The sequence below is a fragment of the Ovis canadensis genome, chromosome 3 (genome assembly GCF_042477335.2).
Source record: "Ovis canadensis isolate MfBH-ARS-UI-01 breed Bighorn chromosome 3, ARS-UI_OviCan_v2, whole genome shotgun sequence".
NCBI classification, from domain to species: Eukaryota; Metazoa; Chordata; class Mammalia; order Artiodactyla; family Bovidae; genus Ovis; species Ovis canadensis.
In genome coordinates this window covers 221,557,593-221,576,602 of record NC_091247.1, presented here as the reverse complement: position 1 = coordinate 221,576,602, position 19,010 = coordinate 221,557,593, and the positions used below count along the sequence as shown (strand labels likewise).

The window sequence follows — 19,010 nt, the reverse complement described above, 5'->3', positions numbered from 1 at the left end:
AAATATAAATATGTACCTGCTAACTATTTCTATATGCAGAATGCACAAGAGTTGAAAGAACTCTAGGTGTCAAAGCTCAATAAGGGGTCTTTCTCCTGTCTCCAGTGATCAGCCCTTGCTTAGCCCAAGTCTAATCAATAACACGCCTTTATACCCTGGGTTTATCGCAATTGTGCAAGTAGATCTCTAGGATAAGTACCTAGAAACGGGATTAGTGTGTCCAGGAATGGAAACATTGGCTATACCAATTTATATTTCCACCAGCAAGGGCGGAAATTCCCAATTTCCTTGACAACAGTGGTCTTCACTAGTCAGAAAGGTTAAAATGGTATCTCGGTGTAGCTTTACATTACACTTGTCTTATAAGTGAGATTGACATCTTTTCATGTTTCAGAGCCATTTGATTTCCTTTACTGTGACAGGTCAGCATCTTCTCTTCCATTTTTCTCATGAATTTATAGGAACTCTTGATATGTTACTGAAAGTAACCTTTTCTTGGTGACATTTTCCCAATTTGTCATTGATCACTTGATTTAGCTTATTGTGAGTTTTGCCATGTTAAAAAATTATTTTTAGTTCGATTTACCCGTCTTCTATGTTTAGGGGAGTTGTCTCATACTTAGAATGGCTTTTGCTCTCTGTTATGATTTTTTTAATTCTCCCATGGTCTCCTCTATGTTTCTTCCCAACCACTGACTAAACTGTCTAAATGCAGGGCTGAGGGGAGCCGGTCAAGTTGAGTCTTGTCCAGGCCAAGATTCTGAGACTCCCCTAGTACCCTGGCAGGTGCTCTCAGATTGGACAAAAACCCTTCCTTATGGTAAGCAAAATTGTATGCTCTTGCTTTGCTTACTGCCTCCGAAACAAGTGTACAAAGGCCTTTGGCAATTTGTCTTTCTGTTGTTTTGCTAATTAATTATGCAAGGCAAAGAGGGGGTGGACACCTAGTGACCAACTGAACTAGTTGTGCCTGTGACGGGAGCTCTGTTTTGCTGCCTGAGATCAGATTTTCAGCAACTGGGCCAGACTGAAGGGAACAATCATTGAAAAGTACAGTCACAGGGAGCTTCCTCGGGATAGACAAGTAAGTACAAGCCACTCCATTTCTTACTGGATGTGAGACCTTGAGACAGTCATTAAGTGCTCTGACCCTCAGCATCTTCTTTTGTAATAATGACACCTACCCCTCAGGCCATTGGGAGAATCTAGTAAGATAATGGACAGTGAAAGTGAAGTCACTCAGTCGTGTCTGACTCTTTGCCACTCCATGGACTGTAGCCTACCAGGCTCCTCTGTCCATGGGATTTTCCAGGCAATAGTACTGGAGTGGATAGCCATTTCCTTCTCCAGGGGATCTTCCTGACCCAGGGATCGAACCTGGGTCTCCTGCCTTGTAGACAGATGCTTTACCGCCTGAGCCACCAGGGAAGTCCTAAGATAATGGAAAGTGAAGTGAAAGTGAAGTCGCTCAGTCGTGTCCGACTCTTTGCGACCCCTTGGACTGTAGCCCACCAGGTTCCTCCGTCCCTGGGATTCTCCAGGCAAGAATACTGGAGTGGGTTGCCATTTGGTAAAGCCTTTAACCCTGGGCCTGGCACAGAGTTGATGCTCAACAAAGGGAAGCTTGTTTTTTATTTTTTAAAATTTGGCCATTCCAGGTCTTAGTTGTGGCACGTGGGATCTTTAGTTTTGGCATGCGAACTCTCGGTTTGTGGTGTGCATGCTAAGTCGCTTCACTCGTTTCCGACTCTGCAACCCTATGGACTATAAGCCCACCAGGCTCCTTGGTCCATGGGATTCTCCAGACAAGAATACTGGAGTGTGTTGCCGTGCCCTCCTCCAGGGGTTTTTCCAGACCTAGGGATCAAACCCAAGTCTCTTACATCTCCTGCATTGGCAAGTGGGTTCTTTACCACTAGTGCCACCGGGAAAGCCCTTGGTTGCCACTGGTGGGATCTAGTTCCCTGACCAAAGTTGAACTCTGACCCCTTGCATTGGAAGCACAGAGTCTTAGCCACTGGACCACCAGGGAGGTCCCCAAAGAGAAGCTTTTATTTTTCTTAAGGCGACAGTCCTGAACTTGGCCTTGTGGGAGCGAATGTTTGGAGAGACATTTATAACTGGAGAGCAGGGGGTTCTGATTGTACCTAGGATGACCTGAGTGACCACACAGAGAGATCCATGCCAATGAGAGAAGTTTTATTACATATCACACTTCCCAAGGGAAAGGGCCATGCCACGACATGCAGGGCCAAGTTGGGGTAGCACCAGGGTTTGGTCAAGAGGCAGAAGGAGCCAAGGGAAAGCATGGCTCAGAACCTTGATTATGGTTTCTGTGAGAAGGGATGGGCAAAGCAGGGTCAGCAGGTTTAGGACTAGATGATTTGAATGATTTCAGTGAGCTCTGGGCTGTAGGAGTTGTCTCTAGTTGTCCAGTACCTGGCTTGGATGACTTAGGGCAGGCGAAATACTGGCTTGGTGTGTGTTCAGTTCAGTTCAGTTCAGTTCAGTTGCTCAGTCGTGTCCGACTCTTTGCGACCCCATGAATCGCAGCACGCCAGGCCTCCCTGTCCATCACCAACTCCCAGAGTTCACTCAGACTCGCGTCCGTCGAGTCAGTGATGCCATCCGGCCATCTCATCCTCTGTCGTCCCCTTCTCCTCTTGCCCCCAATCCCTCCCAGCATCAGAGTCTTTTCTAACAGGTCAACTCTTCGCATGAGGTGGCCAAAGTACTGGAGTTTCAGCTTTAGCATCATTCCTTCCAAAGAACACCCAGGGCTGATCCTCCTTTAGAATGGACTGGTTGGATCTCCTTGCAGTCCAAGGGACTCTCAAGAGTCTTCTCCAACACCACAATTCAAAAGCATCAATTCTTCGGTGCTCAGCTTTCTTTACAGTCCAACTCTCACATCAATACATGACCACTGGAAAAACCATAACCTTGACTAGATGGACCTTTGTTGGCAAAGTAATGTCTCTGCTTTTGAATATGCTCTCTGGGTTGTTGTGTGTTAGAAGGAGATAATTGAGGATGCAGGCTTTTTCATTTCTTTGTGTTTTTTTTTTTTTTTTTTTTTTACTGCACCACCCAGCACATGAGATTTTAGTTCCCCGGACCAGGAATGTAACCAGTGCCCCCTGCAGTGGAAGTGTGGCATCTTAACCAAAGGGAAATCCCAGGATATGGAGTTTTGATAGGCTGATGAAAAGAGTCCTCAAATTGTTTACTATCTCTAGGAATTATCTAGCCTTGTGAGGTGCAGTCTTTTCAGAATTAGCAAGGCCCAGGATGTCAAAGCATTGTCTGGCAACTCGTTCCAGTATTCCTGACTGGAAAATTCCATGGACAGAGAGCCTAGCGCACTACAGTCCATGGGGTGGCAAAGATTCGGACATGACTGGGTGATTGAGCACACACACACACACACACACACACACAGAGGATGTCAAAACATAAAATACAGAAAGTTTAAAACATGGTTAATAAGCACAGCAGGTCTAACATTTAAAGCCCTCCCCTATCCCACGTTTTTATGGACTATGTGGTCAGCTGCTGAGTTTCTTGTCCTTGAAGGTATTCAAACAGAGTTAGATGCCTATGTATTTGGGATACTAGAAAAGGGATGCTTACTGGAAGAACTGTTTGAAAGGCTTCTTCTAGACAACTACTCAAGCTGGCTTACACAAAAGTGTTTATTAGTCACTGGGAAGTTCAAGCCTTTCAGGTATAGTTGGATCCAGGAGTACACAAGCTGTCATCAGAAATTTGCCCCTCTCTGTTGCTTAGCTGAAATTTCCTCTGCCTTCACCCTCTCTTGATACATAGCAAACTCCATCAGGTGAGAGAATAAAATTTTCCAGATTATTCCAGGGCAAGTCCTGGGACTGGTTGTTCGGGCACAGTTTTTGGGTAGGTGCCCATCCCTGACTCCATCTCCGTAGCCAGGAGGATGAAGTGAAAGTGAAGTCGCTCAGTTGTGTCCGACTGTTTGCGACCCGGTGGACTGTAGCCTACCAGGCTCCTCTGGTCCATGGGATTTTCCAGGCAAGAATACTGGGGTGGGGTGCCATATTCTCCAGGGGATCTTCCCAACCCAGGGATGGAACCTGGGTCTCCCGCATTGTAGGCAGACACTTAACCGTCTGAGCCACCAGGGAAGTCTTGGTGCAACCTAAGTGGTCAAACCTGTATTGTACCCCTACCCCGGGATCAGATCGAGGCGGAGCCCCACTCAACGCACACAGACTGAGAGAGGGGCCAGGGGAGGCTCCTCCAGGAAAACTGAAGAGCCTTCGACAAAGGACCGGGAGGCCTGGACGGTGTGTGACCCCAGAGTGACCACTGCGATCTCTGGTTCCTTCCAGCTAGAAATCCCGGCCACCCTCAGCTTGCAGGGCCCGAGTTTCCAGGTCGAGGGTGCCACTCTTCGGTCCCCTGGGCGGTCTGGGGGCTGGCTGCTCAGACCTCGCTGACCCTCGCGTCCCCCCCTGGCCAGGCCCGGGGGATGCTCCAGAACCGCGTGCTGCTGTGGAAGGAGCAGTCGGAGGCCAGCCGCAGCCCGTCGCGCGCCCACTCCCCGGGCCTGCTGGGCCCCGTGCTGGGGCCGCCCTACCCCTCGGGCCGCCTGACGCCCACCCGCCTGGACATGGTGAGGCCCTGGGCGCCCCCGCCGCCCCCGGCACCCTCCGCGGGACCCTGGGGCCCGAGGCCCGCCGTCTGGAGCCTCCTCCCGCCCCCGAGGGGGCCGGTCTACGCAGCGCCCCTCCGCCGCTCCTTCCGCCCCGGCGCGGCCTCCGCGCCCCCGTGGTGGCTCGGCCGGCGGCCCGACAACCCCTACGCCGCCGACGCCTGGGACTGGGGGTGGGGGCTGGACTAGGGCGCCGCGGCCCCGCCCCTCCCCGCCCCACCCTCCCCTGCCCGTCTCCCCTCGCAGCCCCAGAGGGCCCTGGGAGAGTTCGGCTCCCCCCGCAGCCGGCACGGCTCCGGCTCCTACGGCCCCGAGCCCGCCGAGGCGAGGTCCGCGTCCCAGCTGGAGCCAGACCACCGCCGGTCCCTGCCCCGGACGCCGTCCGCCTGTGAGTAGCCCCCGGAGCGCAGAGGGAGGGCCGGGGTCCCGGGCTGGGGACCTGGGGCCGGGAAGAGGAACTGAGGTTGCGCTGCAGCAGGAGGGATCGAGGGTAGACGCCAGGGAGGACTTCCCACCCACGTGGCGCGGCGCTCTCCCGCCCCTCCGGCAGCCTCGCTCTACAGCAGCAGCACCCAGCGCTCCCGCTCCAACTCCTTCGGCGAGCGCCCGGGCGGTGGGGTCGGTGGGGGCGGCGGCGGTGGCGCCCGGAGAGTCCGCGCCCTGGTCTCGCACTCGGAGGGCGCCAACCACACGCTGCTGCGCTTCTCGGCCGGAGACGTCGTGGAGGTGCTGGTGCCCGAAGCCCAGAACGGCTGGCTCTATGGCAAGCTGGAGGGCTCATCCTCGTGAGTGGGAGCCCCGGGGCGCAGGGTGGGTTGGAAGGAGGACTGGATGGCCTGGGTTCCAGCTCCGAGTCTTCCAGGATAGAGGCTGTCCCTGAGGCCTCGGACAGCTCTCCCCTTTTCCCATCCCTCTCCTCGTCCCACCCTATTTTCCTCATCCCTTCTGGCAGGGAAGAAAGAACCTCTTTACCAAGTTCAGGGTGGTGGCCCTTGAGAGGATGGTAGAGGATGGGGAAGGGGAAGGTTCTCTCACAAATGGGAACACTACGAAACCTTACTGCTTGAGCACCTACCGTGCACCTCAAAGTGAGCCAAGGTCTGAGAAGAGACTGGACGGGGAGGTGGGCCAGGTGCAGGGGAGATGCTGGGACCTTGCAAGCTGAGTGTGCTCACCCCCTCGCAGTCAGGCAGGGGGGAAATCCTTAGAGAGCATAAACGGGGGCTGCTTTCGGCACCCGCAGTAGAGTCGGGGGAGTACACTGCAATCACTGCAAGCCTGGAGGAGAGCAGGGACCACTGTTTCTGCCAGAGAAAAGAGGGAAGGTGGGAGCTCGCTGCAGCCATGCAGTGCCCCACCAACAGGGTGTTATGAGCGAGACTGTGTGGTGCCCAGGCCCACTCATGCTAAGGAGAGAGGAATAAGTGAGGATAAGAAGAGGGGATGAATGAATGGAACATCCACAGAGGAGTCAGCAGGTGCGTGTGAGGGCGCTCACCACGTGGGTTAGTAGATGGTTACTGGATGAGGGTGTTGTGGGCAGGTGGATGCTTGTTCCTATGAGCAGATGGGCAGATGCAAGGGGGCACGGGAAGATGAACAGATGGGGGGTACAAGTCTAGACTAATTGGAGAGGTGTGTGAGTGGATTGACAGAGAGGTGGGCAGTGGGCAAGTGCTGATGGATGGGTTAGTGGATTGGCGGTCCTGGGCTGGTTGCCCTCATGGATGAGTGACGCTTGGACAGCATGATTGTGTGGATAGATGGGTGGATGGCAGATGACTGCATGGATAAGGAACAGAAGGAGGAGCCAATGGGTAGAGACGTGACCAAGAACACAGGTGGTGGAAAAGACACCTGCTTTGCAGACCCACATCAGAGGGCAGCAGGGTGCCGCCCTGAAAGTTCCCTAAACAGGCATGTAGCCAACCTCCTGGAAAGACCTGATTATAAAACCACCTAGAACAGTATATTAACGCATATATATGGAATTGAGAAAGATGGTAACGATGACCCTATATGTGAGACAACAAAAGAGACACAGATATAAAGAACAGACTTTGGGACTCTGTGGGATGGGATGATTTGAGAGAATAGCATTGAAACATGTGTATTACCGTATGTGAAACAGATCACCAGTCCGAGTTCTATGTGTGAAACAGGGCACTCAAAGCTGGTGCACGGGGACAACCCTGAGGGATGGGATGGGGAGGGGGGTTCAGGATGGGGGACACATGTACACCCATGGCTGGTTCATGTCGATGTATGGCAAAAACCACTGCAATATTGTGAAGTAATTAGTCTCCAATTAAAATTAATTAATTAAAAAATCAGAGGTCTGATTTTTAGATCAGAGGCCTCAAATCACAGTCCTGGGACATCATTATTCTTTCTGTGATTCAGGTTAGGGAAAACAATGGCAAGTTTCACCAGTAGGCATATTATGGTGAAAAGAGAACTAAAACGTTCTGAAAATGGTGTTATTCTGTCAGTTTGAGTTGAAATAGCTTCCGGTTACCTTTAGGTGAGAATGTTGTTGATCAGGTTTGAGGTGGGGCTTCTACAGTGGCTCTTTGGAGAACACTTGCCCAGGTGTTCTGCAAAAATCTAATGGATTCCGTGGAATCTGAAAAGGCTAGGGAACATCGATCATAGTGTCTCTCCTTTGACCCTGGCTGCTCTGAAGGTGCAGTAATGAGCTTCCAATCAGACAAAGACTCCACGGGCAGGGTGCCCGGAGTCACCGGAACCAGGGGGCCCAGGGTGGAGGGTTACCAGTCAGGCACCCCTGGCTCCGGTGCTCCTTCCTCTGGGCTCCCACAGCTGCCTGGTCCCCACCCCAGCCCACCCTCTCCCCTGGGCATCACCCTTGTAATCATCTGTTTGTGGATCTGTCTCCTGCTGGGCTGGGAGCCCCAGGGGAGCAGGGACTGCGTCTGGCTCTCCATGGGCCCTCGTGTAGTGGGTGCTCAGTGAGTAGGGAATGAAACTGTCGCTCCATGTTCTCAGATACAATGCTTTCCTTCTCAGATCTCCAGCTCCCCTCTCTAAGGCACCCCAGCCCCTGGTAGGACCCATGAGTCTGGACGGGTGGCTTTGAGTGATGGCAAAGACTTCCTTCAAAGAATGAAATGAGTTACTCTGAGCCAAGCCTGGCACACAGCAGTGCCCAGTAACAGTTGACCCTTCTTAGAAGTGATATTTTGATCACTGCTCTTGGGCCTTTTGCTTCCACCCCACAGGAGCGGCTGGTTCCCTGAGGCCTATGTGAAGCCTTTGGAAGAGCTGCCCATGAATCCCATGAACCCCTTGAACCCAGTGACCTCCATGAACCCCAGGAGCCCTGTGAATGAGCTGCCTTCCAGGTACCGCTGGTCAGAGGTGGGGCAGGGGCTTCAGGGGGTGGCGGGGGCAGTGGCCCCACCCACCAGGGAGGGCATCTCTGAGCTGCGGTCCTGAGTGGGCCCAGCCTCCTTTGGCCCCTGGAGAAAGGGCGACCCCATCTCGCTACAGGTTGGAGCTCATTGTCCGTCCCTCTGGCTCCTCTCAGGACTGCCTCCAAGCCGACAGTCTCCTTTCACCCAGGGGCAAGGGAAGAGGATGTAGGGTGCTCAGGGGCCCAGCAGATGGGATTGGATGCAGCAGGGCCTGAACCCTTGACCACCTTCTCTTCCCTCCTTTCTCTGGACTCAGGTCCTACCCGCTCCGGGGTAGCCACAGTCTTGATGACCTCCTGGACCGGCCGGGCAACTCCACAGCATCTTCAGACTACTGGGATGGCCAGTCCCGCTCCCGAACCCCAAGCCGCGTCCCGAGTCGCACCCCCAGCCCTGCGCCTACACCCTTGTCCAGCAGCCGCCGGAGTAGTGTGGGCAGCATGGGGGTGGCCAGTGACGCCAAGGTGGGCCCCTCTCGCAGCCTGCGCTCAACCCGGCAGTGGGCCAGTGGGCAGGGACACCAGGCAACCCTCCCTGCCACCCCTTGGCTGGCTGGAAGGGGCCCTCCCAGCCCAGCCTCAGCCTGCCCATCTGTGCAGGGAAGGACAGAATGGGCTTCTTGAGTCTGGGGTGGAGGGTGGCAGGGAAAGATTCATCTAGCAGAGGGGAGCCCCAGGGTCCAGATGGGAGCACTGGAGAAGCTCCCCACTCTCGGGCAGTGTTAGTTCTGGGAGACGGCACTTGGCCCAGAGGCTGCTTGAGTCTAACACCCACAGCATTTTGTGTTTTCAAATGCTTGACCTCATCTCACAGGAGCTTGGCACTGGAGGGGCCTCTGGGCCAGTCCTCTGCCCTGCTGGAGTGGGGAGCTGGGTGGGGGGCTCGCTTGCTCCTTCCCCACCAAACCCGATCCTCCCTCCCCCTCACTGCAGAAACTTGCGTCCTGGGAGCAGCAACCCCCAGAGCTCTTCCCTCGGTGAGTCCCCGAGCGAGTGTCAGAGGGGGCTGGGCTCGGCAGAGGGCTGTGGGGGAGACACGGTGGGCCTGAGTGGAGGTGACCCCATGGGCACAGGAGGTAGGGGCGGACGCCTGGCTCAGATGCCCAGAAGCCTCCCCTGGATCCCCAGCCAGTTGGGCACCTGGCCCTTCTCACTCCCTCCTCTCCCCCCACCCCTGTTAGGGGTACGAACCCCTTTGCTACTGTAAAACTGCGTCCTACCATCACCAATGACCGCTCGGCGCCCCTCATCCGCTGAGGCGCCTTCCTCCACCTGGAGTCTGAGGTCGTCCCCGCCACCCACACCTGCCCAGCTTGCCTGGAGCTGGCGGCAGCGGAAGCAGCAGCAGTGGATCCAAGGAGCCGGGGCCCTGGTACCGGGGGGTGACTGCCCCTCCCCAAACCACACCCCAGCCTGAGCAGTTCCAAGGGCACTGGCCTAGGGTCTAGGCCCTTCAAACGAAAGCAGGCGGAATTAGGGAACAGAACCATTTCTTCCCCTCTAGGGACTCCGGACTCTCCCCAGAGGCCTACCTTGTGCCCCCTCAAACTCTCCCCCCGCTCTGTCCCAGTGGGGAGAAGCCCCTTGCACACCCCCTCTCCCACCCCACATAGCTCCCTGTTTAACTTTTGTAAATGGTGAGAAATAAAGCAAGTACAACACATCAGCTGGCCTGGCAGAGTCTGATTTAGGGGACAGGGTGGGGCAGGTTGACCATGACCAACCTAGACAGCATATCAAAAAGCTGAGACATTACTTTGCCAACAAAGGTCCATCTAGTCAAAGCTACAGTTTTTCCTGTGGTCATGTATGGATGTGAGAGTTGGACCATAAAGAAAGCTGAGCACCAAAGAATTGATGCTTTTGAACTGTGGTGTTGGAGAACACACTTGAGAGTCCCTCGGACTGCAAGGAGATCCAACCAGTCCATCCTAAAGGAAATCAGTCCTGGGTGTTCACTGGAAGGACTGATGCTGAAGCTGAAGCTCCAATACTTTGGCCATCTGATGTGAAGAACTGACTCCTTGAAAAGACCCTGATGCTAGAAAAGATTGAACGCTGGAGGAGAAGGGGATGACAGAGGATGGGATGGTTGGATGGCACCATCGACTTGATGGACATTAGTCTGAGCAAGCTGCGGGAGATGGTGATGGACAGGGAAGCCTGGCATGCTGTGGTACATGGGGTCACAAACAGTCAGACACGACTGAGTGACTGAAGTGCACAGGGGCAGGTTGGGATGGAGACCTCGCACTGGGAAGTCCAGAAGGTCCTAACGGTGGGGAGCCCTCGCTCACTCCCAGCCCCTCACATCCCTCCTTTTAAGCAAGACTTGAGCTCATGCTCAGTTGCTCAGTCCTGTCCGACTCCAACCCCATGACCTGTAGCCCTCCTGGCTCCTCTGTCTATGGGATTTCCCAGGCAAGAATATTGGAGTGGGTTGCCATTTCCTCCTCCAGGGGATCTTCCCGAAACAGGGATCGAATCTTTCTCCTCCTTTGGCAGGCAGATTCTTTACCGCTGAGCCACCAGGGAAGCCCAAGCAAGTCTTTAGTTCTGCCCTAACTCCTACAGGCTATATCGCCCATCTCTGCCCAGGCTCATTTCTGCTGTGAGTCCCCCAGAGAGGGAGGGGTGGCAGTCACTGAGGCCTGGGACCACCAGCAAGTCACCTTCTGGCACCCTGGGACACAGCACCCTTTGTTCTGGCCCCACCCCCCACCCCCTCACATCCCAGGCTATCCAGCCTAGATTAGTCTTATCCAGGGGAAAGCCACAGAGGCCCCTCCTGGAATGTGGCCTGGGGGTGGGGGGCAGGCAAGGAGTTGAGGTGATTAGGGCTGGTGGGGCCTCTCCAGGGCAGGGCTGTGCCCCTTGTACCACAAGGACCCCACAGGGCAGGGCCCTGTGTGTCTTCTGCCCAAGGCTCCAGGAGATGAGGGGACCCACCTATCTAGCTCTCCCTGGATGGGCCTGGGACAGGGAGCCCCACCATGGAGGGCAGCCTGGCCTTGTACGTCGGCTGCTGCCCTGTCCCTTCTCCCCTCCCAGCTCCCAGCAGAAAGCCTCTTAGAGGGGATGGGGGTGGGGGAGCACTAAGCCCCAGGCTTGGGGGAGTGAGCTGCCAGAGTCCAGCCAGCGCTGATCTGCAGGAAGCCTGGGAGGCAGCCCCCACCTGGCTAGGCTTTCACAGGGGAGCCGGTGGGCTGGCCCCTTCCTGCAGGCCTCAGAAGATGTGAGGCTGGATACCCAAACCCAAGGGACAGCTCAGGTAAGAGTGGGGGGAGGGCTGCCCGGGACCACCTCTTGTCTTGGTGCTCAAGTGGCTGCACCTGTGGTGAGGAGCTGACACAGGAAAAGCCAGAAGTTGGTCCTGGGTGGGGAGCAGAGTCCTGGACACCTTGGCATTACCCAAGGTCAGGAAGGAGATCCCAACACAGAGGGGTTGCAGAAGGGAGGGAGGCTTCTGCCCCCAGCTTGGACTGGGCCATCCAGAGCCCCCTCCTGGTCTGTTACATAGGCACCTGGGGCTGCTGTGTGACTCCTTGGGTGGAGCTCGGGGATTGTGGAGGGGATGGGGGGCTGCTAAGGGTTTGGAGGGATAGGGTCTCTCTTCCAGTGCCTCCTCAAAGGTTCCCATCTGTCCAGTGGAGCCAGAGATCTGACCACCTCCCCGACCAAGATCCCCGGCTGACCTGGGATGATCAGTCACCCATCTTACAGGTGGGAAAACTGAGGCCTCAGTCAAGGGGAGGGGACTGGCCCAAATCACAGAGCAAATCCCTGGCTAAGCTGGGATGAATTGGAACTCCGCTCCCTTGGCTTCTGAGACAAGGCTGATGTTGTTACCGCGTGTTTTGATTTTTCCTCCATAATGTTCTAAACGACAGTAGACATTCAGATCACTGAGAGGAATTAAGAACATACCCCCTGGCCAAGGAGGAAAGTGAGCTCCACCCATTTTGCCGCTGGCACTAGTCTCCCGCTCCACCGTGTCTGTTCCTTTGTCCTGAGACCCTCACATGTGCACACTAGGGACATCTTCGGTCCCCACACATGCCTCCAGTCACACACTGGTGGTCGCCCTCTCCCACTCACCCGAACCCCCTTTTTCTGACATTGCTAGGTCCTGAGGGACAAGCAGTGCCCTCCAGAGGGAGTTTTCCTGAAGTCAAGACTCAGGTGGGAACGACTCTATTACCCTCCCCTCATTCTTCCCGTCCCTTGAAGGAGGGGAGGCTTGGGATGAGGTTCTACCTCGGTTTCCGCTCCTGGCTCCATTCTCTGAGCAGGGCTCACCTGTTCCTCCCGTACCTCAGTTTCCCCACCCTGGGTCTCCATCCGCCTTTCTTGTCTGGGCTACAGACCCTCGCCACACCCTCTTGTCCCCTCTCTTCCACCAGAGACGGCAGCGATGGGCGCTAGCGGTCCCCGGCGGGGCCCCGGCCCCCCAGACGGGGGCTGGGGCTGGGCCGTGCTGGGCGCCTGCTTCGTGATCACGGGTTTCGCCTATGGCTTCCCCAAGGCCGTGAGCGTCTTCTTCCGCGCGCTTATGCGCGACTTCGGCGCGGGCTACAGCGACACAGCCTGGGTGTCCTCCATTATGCTCGCCATGCTCTATGGCACAGGTCCGCGCCCCCTTTCGGACACCTCCCCTCTCCCCCAAGCCCAGGACTGAGGATCGGGATCAGGGACCAGGAGACATCTGACCCCTTGAGCATCCCCCAGACCTCTCGGGGAGGGCATGGAAACCCCTGCCTTCCTGTGGAAGCGTTAGCACCAGAGAGGGGAGGAGGTGGGCTCCAGGCGGTGGAGCCCACCCCCAGGTGGCTGATCTGGCAAGCTTGGCCAGCTGGAAGGGCCCCTCCATTTCTGTCAAAAGACCCAAACCCGCCTATGTTACAGGTGGGGAACCTGAGATCTAAATAAGATTCCCACCCCAAAGCCCTAAACCACCTGGGTGGGGATGGGGGCGATGCTGGAGTTATCCTAGCAAAGCCGTGTGGATGATGGAGGTGAGGGGTTGGGGAAGCCTGGGGAGGAAGGGAGCTCATAAGGGAATGAAGCCCCTTCTGCTATTTACCGTCCATGTTGTCAGGAGGGCAGGGGACCCGTATAGGCTCCACCCTTTGTGTTCCCCCATAGGGATCTCTTTGGTGTGTCCCAGCCAAGCTATGTGACTTTGGCTAAGCCCCTGCACTCCCTGAACTGGGGGCGAGTGACCTCATCCCTTCAAGTCATCTCTTAAGGCTGGGAGGTACAAAGCCTGGAGTGTCTACCAGAGAGGGGTCCAGCCCGATTGGTGACCCTGCTTTGCCCATAGGCCCGGTGTCCAGCATCCTTGTGACCCGCTTTGGATGTCGGCCGGTGATGCTGGTGGGTGGGCTGTTGGCCTCGGCCGGCATGATCCTAGCATCCTTCGCCACGCGCCTCCTGGAGCTATACCTGACAGCTGGGGTGCTCACAGGTGAGGGTGCCCACCGCTTCCCTCCTTGGGGATGGGGTTGCGCGTGGGATCAGGAGGCCTTGCCACCAGACTTTCTTGTCCTCAGTTTCCGCGTGAGGAGCGGTCCTTGTCCCTCGGCTCAGTTCACCCCATCCCTTGGTCTGTCCGCCCTGGGGCAGGGGTGTGTGTCTGGGGGGTGCTCGCGCCTGCTTCCCGCTGGGGGCTGGGCTGGGAGCGCCCTCGGAAAGACCGGCACAGCACTGCCTCGCCCGCAGGCTTGGGCCTGGCCCTCAACTTCCAGCCATCGCTCATCATGCTGGGGCTGTACTTCGAGCGGCGGCGGCCTCTGGCCAACGGGCTGGCGGCGGCCGGCAGCCCGGTGTTCCTGTCGGCGCTGTCGCCGCTCGGCCAGCAGCTGCTCGAGCACTTCGGCTGGCGCGGCGGCTTCCTGCTGCTGGGCGGCCTCCTGCTGAACTGCTGCGCGTGCGGCGCCGTCATGCGGCCGCCCCCGGGGCCCGGCCCGCGGCCGCGCAGGGACAGCGCAGGAGACGCGCCGGGTGAGGCGGAGGCGCACCGCGCGGGGCCGCGCGTGCGCGAGGCGCCCTCTGGCGGTCGGACCCGCCGGCGCCTGCTGGACGTGACCGTGTGCGCCGACCGCGCCTTCGCGGTGTACGCCGTCACCAAGTTCCTGATGGCGCTCGGGCTCTTCGTGCCCGCCATCCTGTTGGTGAACTACGCCAAGGACGCGGGCGTGCCCGACTCCGAAGCTGCCTTCCTGCTCTCCATCGTGGGCTTCGTCGACATCGTGGCGCGGCCGGCGTGCGGCGCCCTAGCCGGCCTGGCGCGCCTGCGGCCACACGTCGCCTACCTCTTCAGCCTGGCCCTCATGGCCAACGGGCTCACGGACCTGAGCAGCGCGCGGGCGCGCAGCTACGGCGCCCTTGTCGCCTTCTGCATCGCCTTCGGCCTCTCCTACGGCATGGTGGGCGCCCTGCAGTTCGAGGTGCTCATGGCGGCTGTGGGCGCGCCCCGATTCCCCAGTGCCCTGGGCCTGGTCCTCCTCCTCGAGGCTGTGGCTGTGCTCATCGGACCGCCCTCTGCCGGTGCGCCCCTTCGGAGGAGAGGGTGGCCTAGTGCCCCGGGGTCCGAGGGAAGCCCCCCCACCCTTATCCTGGATAGAACATCCTGGGACGAGGCAGGGGAAGGGACCCTTCCGGAGAGACAGCCCGGTTACACTCCCCTTCCCATGGCCAACTAGTCTCCCCTCCAAGCTGCACCACCCGCTCAGGGTAGGGCCGGAAAAGCCAGGAAATGTGCCAGGAAGAACCCAATGTGAGTGGTCTCCAGCAGATGGCACAAAGGCCTTGTGAAGTGCAGGTGCTTATTCTCCTGCAGAGAGGCACAGAGGCCAAGTTCAAGTTGCCAGTCCCAGAATCAGATCTGAGCCTGCCCAGTGCTTAACGCCCACACCTCTGAAATACTACATCTGAGTGTTTAGTCTCCCCAGCCTCTAGGGGTGACTGGAATAGGGAGTGTCCTTGGGGGACCAGGAGCAGAGTTCACAGCGGGCAGGGCGCTGGGGTCTTCCACTGTGCACACTGCCTGCTGGGTGCTCTACACTCACATAGGAAGTCATCCTGATGAGGTGGTAGGGTAAGGCTTCCTGCAGGGTGGGCATGAGCGTGGCCTTTCAGGACAGGGCAGGACCCCACAGGAGAGGACACAGGGTTTGTCTGGGGGACACTGTCCCTATTCAAGTAAGGCAGGAACTAGGATCAGAAGGGTGGAGGGGGGAGTTCCTAGGGTCTTCCTGGGTGGTCAGGTTATCCCTGAAATGTCAGGAAGCCTGCCCGTGAGCAGGAGAGAGCTGAGGTCACAGGCTCCAGGATGGAGCCACGACAGGGGCCACCTTTGCTGGGACCCAGGCTGCAGCTGAGATGGCCCAGGCTAGCTAAGCACCTTCATCAGATTTTGCCAATTCACTTGACCCAGTGGGAACCACAAAGCTCCTGAAGCCATGTGAACAGCCCCCGAGCCCACCACCAAAAGTTATAAAACCAGCCAGAGGCTCAGAGACTCATCTTTCATTTTCTTGTGTGACGCTGGGGTGGATCTAATAGGTAGAGAAGGTATTTGGGGTGAGAAGAAGGTGAGGACTGCGTGTGGGGTGGGACTGGCTGCTGGGCTAGGGTCAGGAAGGCAAGTTTAGGGTACTGCTCAGAGGGGCACAGGGTGGGCAGCTGGCTTGAGGACCGCCAGGGAACCTCCTGAGGCCACTGAGATGCATACGGAGAGGGTCACAACCTGCTGTGGACTGCCACAAGGAGGCCCCTGAGAGAGCGAGGCATCTGAAGAGCCACACTTTAGGGGAAATACTTGGAATTTAAAGATTTTCCTGAGGGAATTCCTTGGCAGTCTGGTGGTTAGGACTCTGCACTTTCACTGTGGGGAATCTGGGTTCGAACCCTGGTCAGGGAACTAGCATGCTGCAAGCCATGCAGTGTGTCTGGGGGTATAAAAAAGATTTTGTCAAGTATGAAAGTAACATGTACCTGTGATAGCTTGGAAAAATACAGAGAATAGGAGTAATCTCTCCACAAACTCTGCCTCCAGTCCCATGCTGATGATAGCTCAGTCTGAGTTACATGGGGCCCCCTGGGAGGGGGGGGGGTGGCCTGGGAGGTTGGGAGAGAGCTGAACCTGGCCCCTGAAGACCAAGGCAGTTAGGTGGGAAAAGCAATAGTTGGGGCCCCCAGGCTGAGCCCTGTACTCTCCCAACTCCTAGGTCAAATATCCCCAGCTGGGCCAGTTCCAGGGCACATGTGGAGTTTGGATCTGGGGAACAGGAGGGCCCTTATGCAGTGCTGCCTCACCTCAAGCCCCATGTGCTCTGTCACTTCAGTCATGTCTGACTCTTTCGCGATCCCATGCGCTGTAGCCCACCAGGCTTCTCTGTCCATGGGATTCTCCAGGCAACAGTACTGGAGTGGGTTGCCATTTCCTTCTCCAGGGGATCTTCCTGACCCAGGGCTTGAACCCTGCATTGCAGGCAGATTCTTTACTTGCCTGTTTCCTGCATTGTAGGCAGATTCTTTACCCCTGAGCCACTGGAGAATCCCCGTATCACTTAAGAAATTGAGATCCAGGGAGGTGAAGTGACAGTTTTAAGGTCTCAAATGGCAGAACCGTCATGGATTTCTGCCATCTGAAACAAAGACTGGGGCGTGTGTGTGTGTGAGCCCCACCAAGACCACTGCGTGTGTGCGTGCCTGTGTGCGCGTGTGTGAAGGGTGGGCTCCCCTGCCTGCCCTCACCTGCCATCCACCCTCCCCGCAGGCCGCCTGGTGGACGCGCTCAAGAACTACGAGATCATCTTCTACCTGGCAGGCTCCGAGGTGGCCCTGGCGGGGATCTTCATGGCTGTGGCCACCTACTGTTGCCTGCGCCGCCCCAGGGACGGCCCACCCAGCCCAGGCACCGAGGGCGGGGCCGGCGACGAGGAGGAGGCTGAGGCCGAAGTGGACTCTGACCTCCCGCCCGCCGGCACCAAGGAGCCCGGTGGCCTCGAGGCCGTGGAGGTGCCAAGCCCAGGCACTGGGCCTTTGCAACCCGAGGTGAAGACGGAGCCAGGGCTGGACTCTTGAGTCTGTGTAGCGCCGGGTGGCAGGAACTTCGGAAATGGGGCTTCCCCTCTCAGCCCCCACACCGGGTGGGGTGGGGGGCTGCTCCTGGGGGTCACCTCTGGGGGTCCATGAGGGGAGCTGCCCCTCTCAACTGCCCTGGGTGGCCCTGGTCCTGCCAGTGAAGCTGCTGTTGCACGGCCTGTGTGAATCTGAAGTTCATAAAACTGAGCTGACAAAGAGTTCTGTTTCTGCATCTCTGGCTGCTCCCTGGGGGTGGGGGGCGGGGGGCCAGGAGGGAGTCTGAGAGATTCTCCCCCGGGGGCCTCTGATGGGAGCTGGCGGGCACTGGGGATGGAGTGGCAGAGGTGGAGGATGGCAGGGGAAGGTGTCCTCGATCCCGGCCCTGCGCACTGAAGCCCGGCCAGCAAGTGCCACTGGAGGGGCCCAAGGCAGAGAACGGGCGCACACGTCCCAGAGCAGTGGGCCGGGGCTGGATCCCGGCTCCCCTGTGTGTAGGCAAGCTTATGTGGCTCCATAACTCCATCTTGTGGCTGGGAGAGCTGGGGCTGAGGGTCGAGGGATGGCACCTACCTTGCCCCCTCACCTTTCTAAAAGGGACCCTCTCTCTAGAGACCCGGCCTCCTCTCTCTAGGGGATAAACTCGGGTTTCCTGGGGCCTTTGCTCTGGACACGTGTCCCTGTGGACACATGGCTGCTGGCCTCCCTTCCCCAGCTTCCCAGGAGTCCTAGAGAGAGCTCCTCAATGGCACTCTTTTTTTTAACTTGACTGCGGTTGGGTCTTAGTTGTCGGAGGTGGTGGTCTTCCTTGCATCGCGCCAGATCTTTAATTTGCTGGTTGTGGCGCACCAGCTCTCCAGTGGTGCTGCAGGGGCTCAGCAGCTGCGGGCTTGTGGGGTTAGTTGTTCCACAGCACAGTGGGATCTTAGTTCCCTGACCAGGGATTGAACCCCGGCCATGGCCGTCTGCATTGCAAGGTGGATTCTTAACCACTGAACCACTAGGGAAGTCCCCCCCATCCGCCCGGTCAGTGGTACAGGGAGTCCAGTGCGGGGAGCTCCAGGTCTCACCCTGACTAGGAAGGTTTAGGGATGTATTTTCCCTTACATGTTCACCCTCTTCCCACAAATGGGACACCCCTTTTTTTGCTTCCCTCCCTCCAAATCAGGTGACCAGGGCCTATGACTCCATTCATCCACACTCCGCAGGAGAACCCATCCCCCTGGTGAGCCCTCCCCACTGGTCTCATTTTCCATCCATGCCCCGGGAAAACCCCAGCACATACCCGGCTGACTGACACTGTGTCTGCGGTTTCCCCGAGCCACTAGAGCAGTGACTACATCTTATTTAATGAATATAGCCCTGACTGTGCCAGGCACCATGCTATGCTCTTCACAAAGGTTAACTCATCCTCCTAAGGACCCAAGGAGGAAGGTACCCTCACTAGCCACACTCACAGGTAGGGAAACTGAGGCCCAGGAGGTTAGGAGGTAGCTCAGGGTCACAGGAGCTGTGCCTCAAACCTAGGCTGCCAGCTCGTCTGTGCCCTTGGCCTCCCTGCTGGCTGACCCTTCAGAGAGGTGATGCAGTCTGATGGCTCGAAGGGAGCACACACAGTGACAGCTAGTCCCCCTCTCCAAGCTCCCAATCCTGCCTGAGGATCCCATTGGCATCTCTGCCCGAGACCCACACATGCAAACCTAATAAGCAGGAAACCACCCCCTCCTTGGCCACTGTGGGCTCTACCCACCTCTCACAGCCTCTTGCACCCCTCCTGTTCTCCGGATGAGCACAAAT

The 19,010-nt window shown here is 57.3% G+C and overlaps 2 protein-coding genes across 2 annotated transcripts in view; both read left to right on the top strand.

Annotated features, from left to right (window-relative positions):
• Positions 1-9,789, top strand: part of BAIAP2L2 (BAR/IMD domain containing adaptor protein 2 like 2) — a 29,643-nt gene extending 19,854 nt beyond the window's left edge. Inside the window, exons 8-14 of the mRNA XM_069585977.1 lie at positions 4,499-4,651; positions 4,937-5,078; positions 5,241-5,475; positions 7,933-8,055; positions 8,384-8,591; positions 9,060-9,103; positions 9,308-9,789. Of these exons, the coding sequence (XP_069442078.1) occupies positions 4,499-4,651; positions 4,937-5,078; positions 5,241-5,475; positions 7,933-8,055; positions 8,384-8,591; positions 9,060-9,103; positions 9,308-9,383 (981 nt within the window). The 3' untranslated portion in view covers positions 9,384-9,789. The remainder of the gene's footprint in view (positions 1-4,498; positions 4,652-4,936; positions 5,079-5,240; positions 5,476-7,932; positions 8,056-8,383; positions 8,592-9,059; positions 9,104-9,307) is intronic.
• A 2,751-nt stretch (positions 9,790-12,540) lies between these two features.
• Positions 12,541-17,216, top strand: SLC16A8 (solute carrier family 16 member 8). The gene is made up of 4 exons (XM_069582011.1): positions 12,541-12,754; positions 13,450-13,593; positions 13,848-14,675; positions 16,909-17,216. The coding sequence occupies exons 1-4, from the start codon at positions 12,541-12,543 to the stop codon at positions 17,214-17,216; spliced, it is 1,494 nt and encodes a 497-aa protein (XP_069438112.1).
• Positions 17,217-19,010: the final 1,794 nt, after the last annotated feature.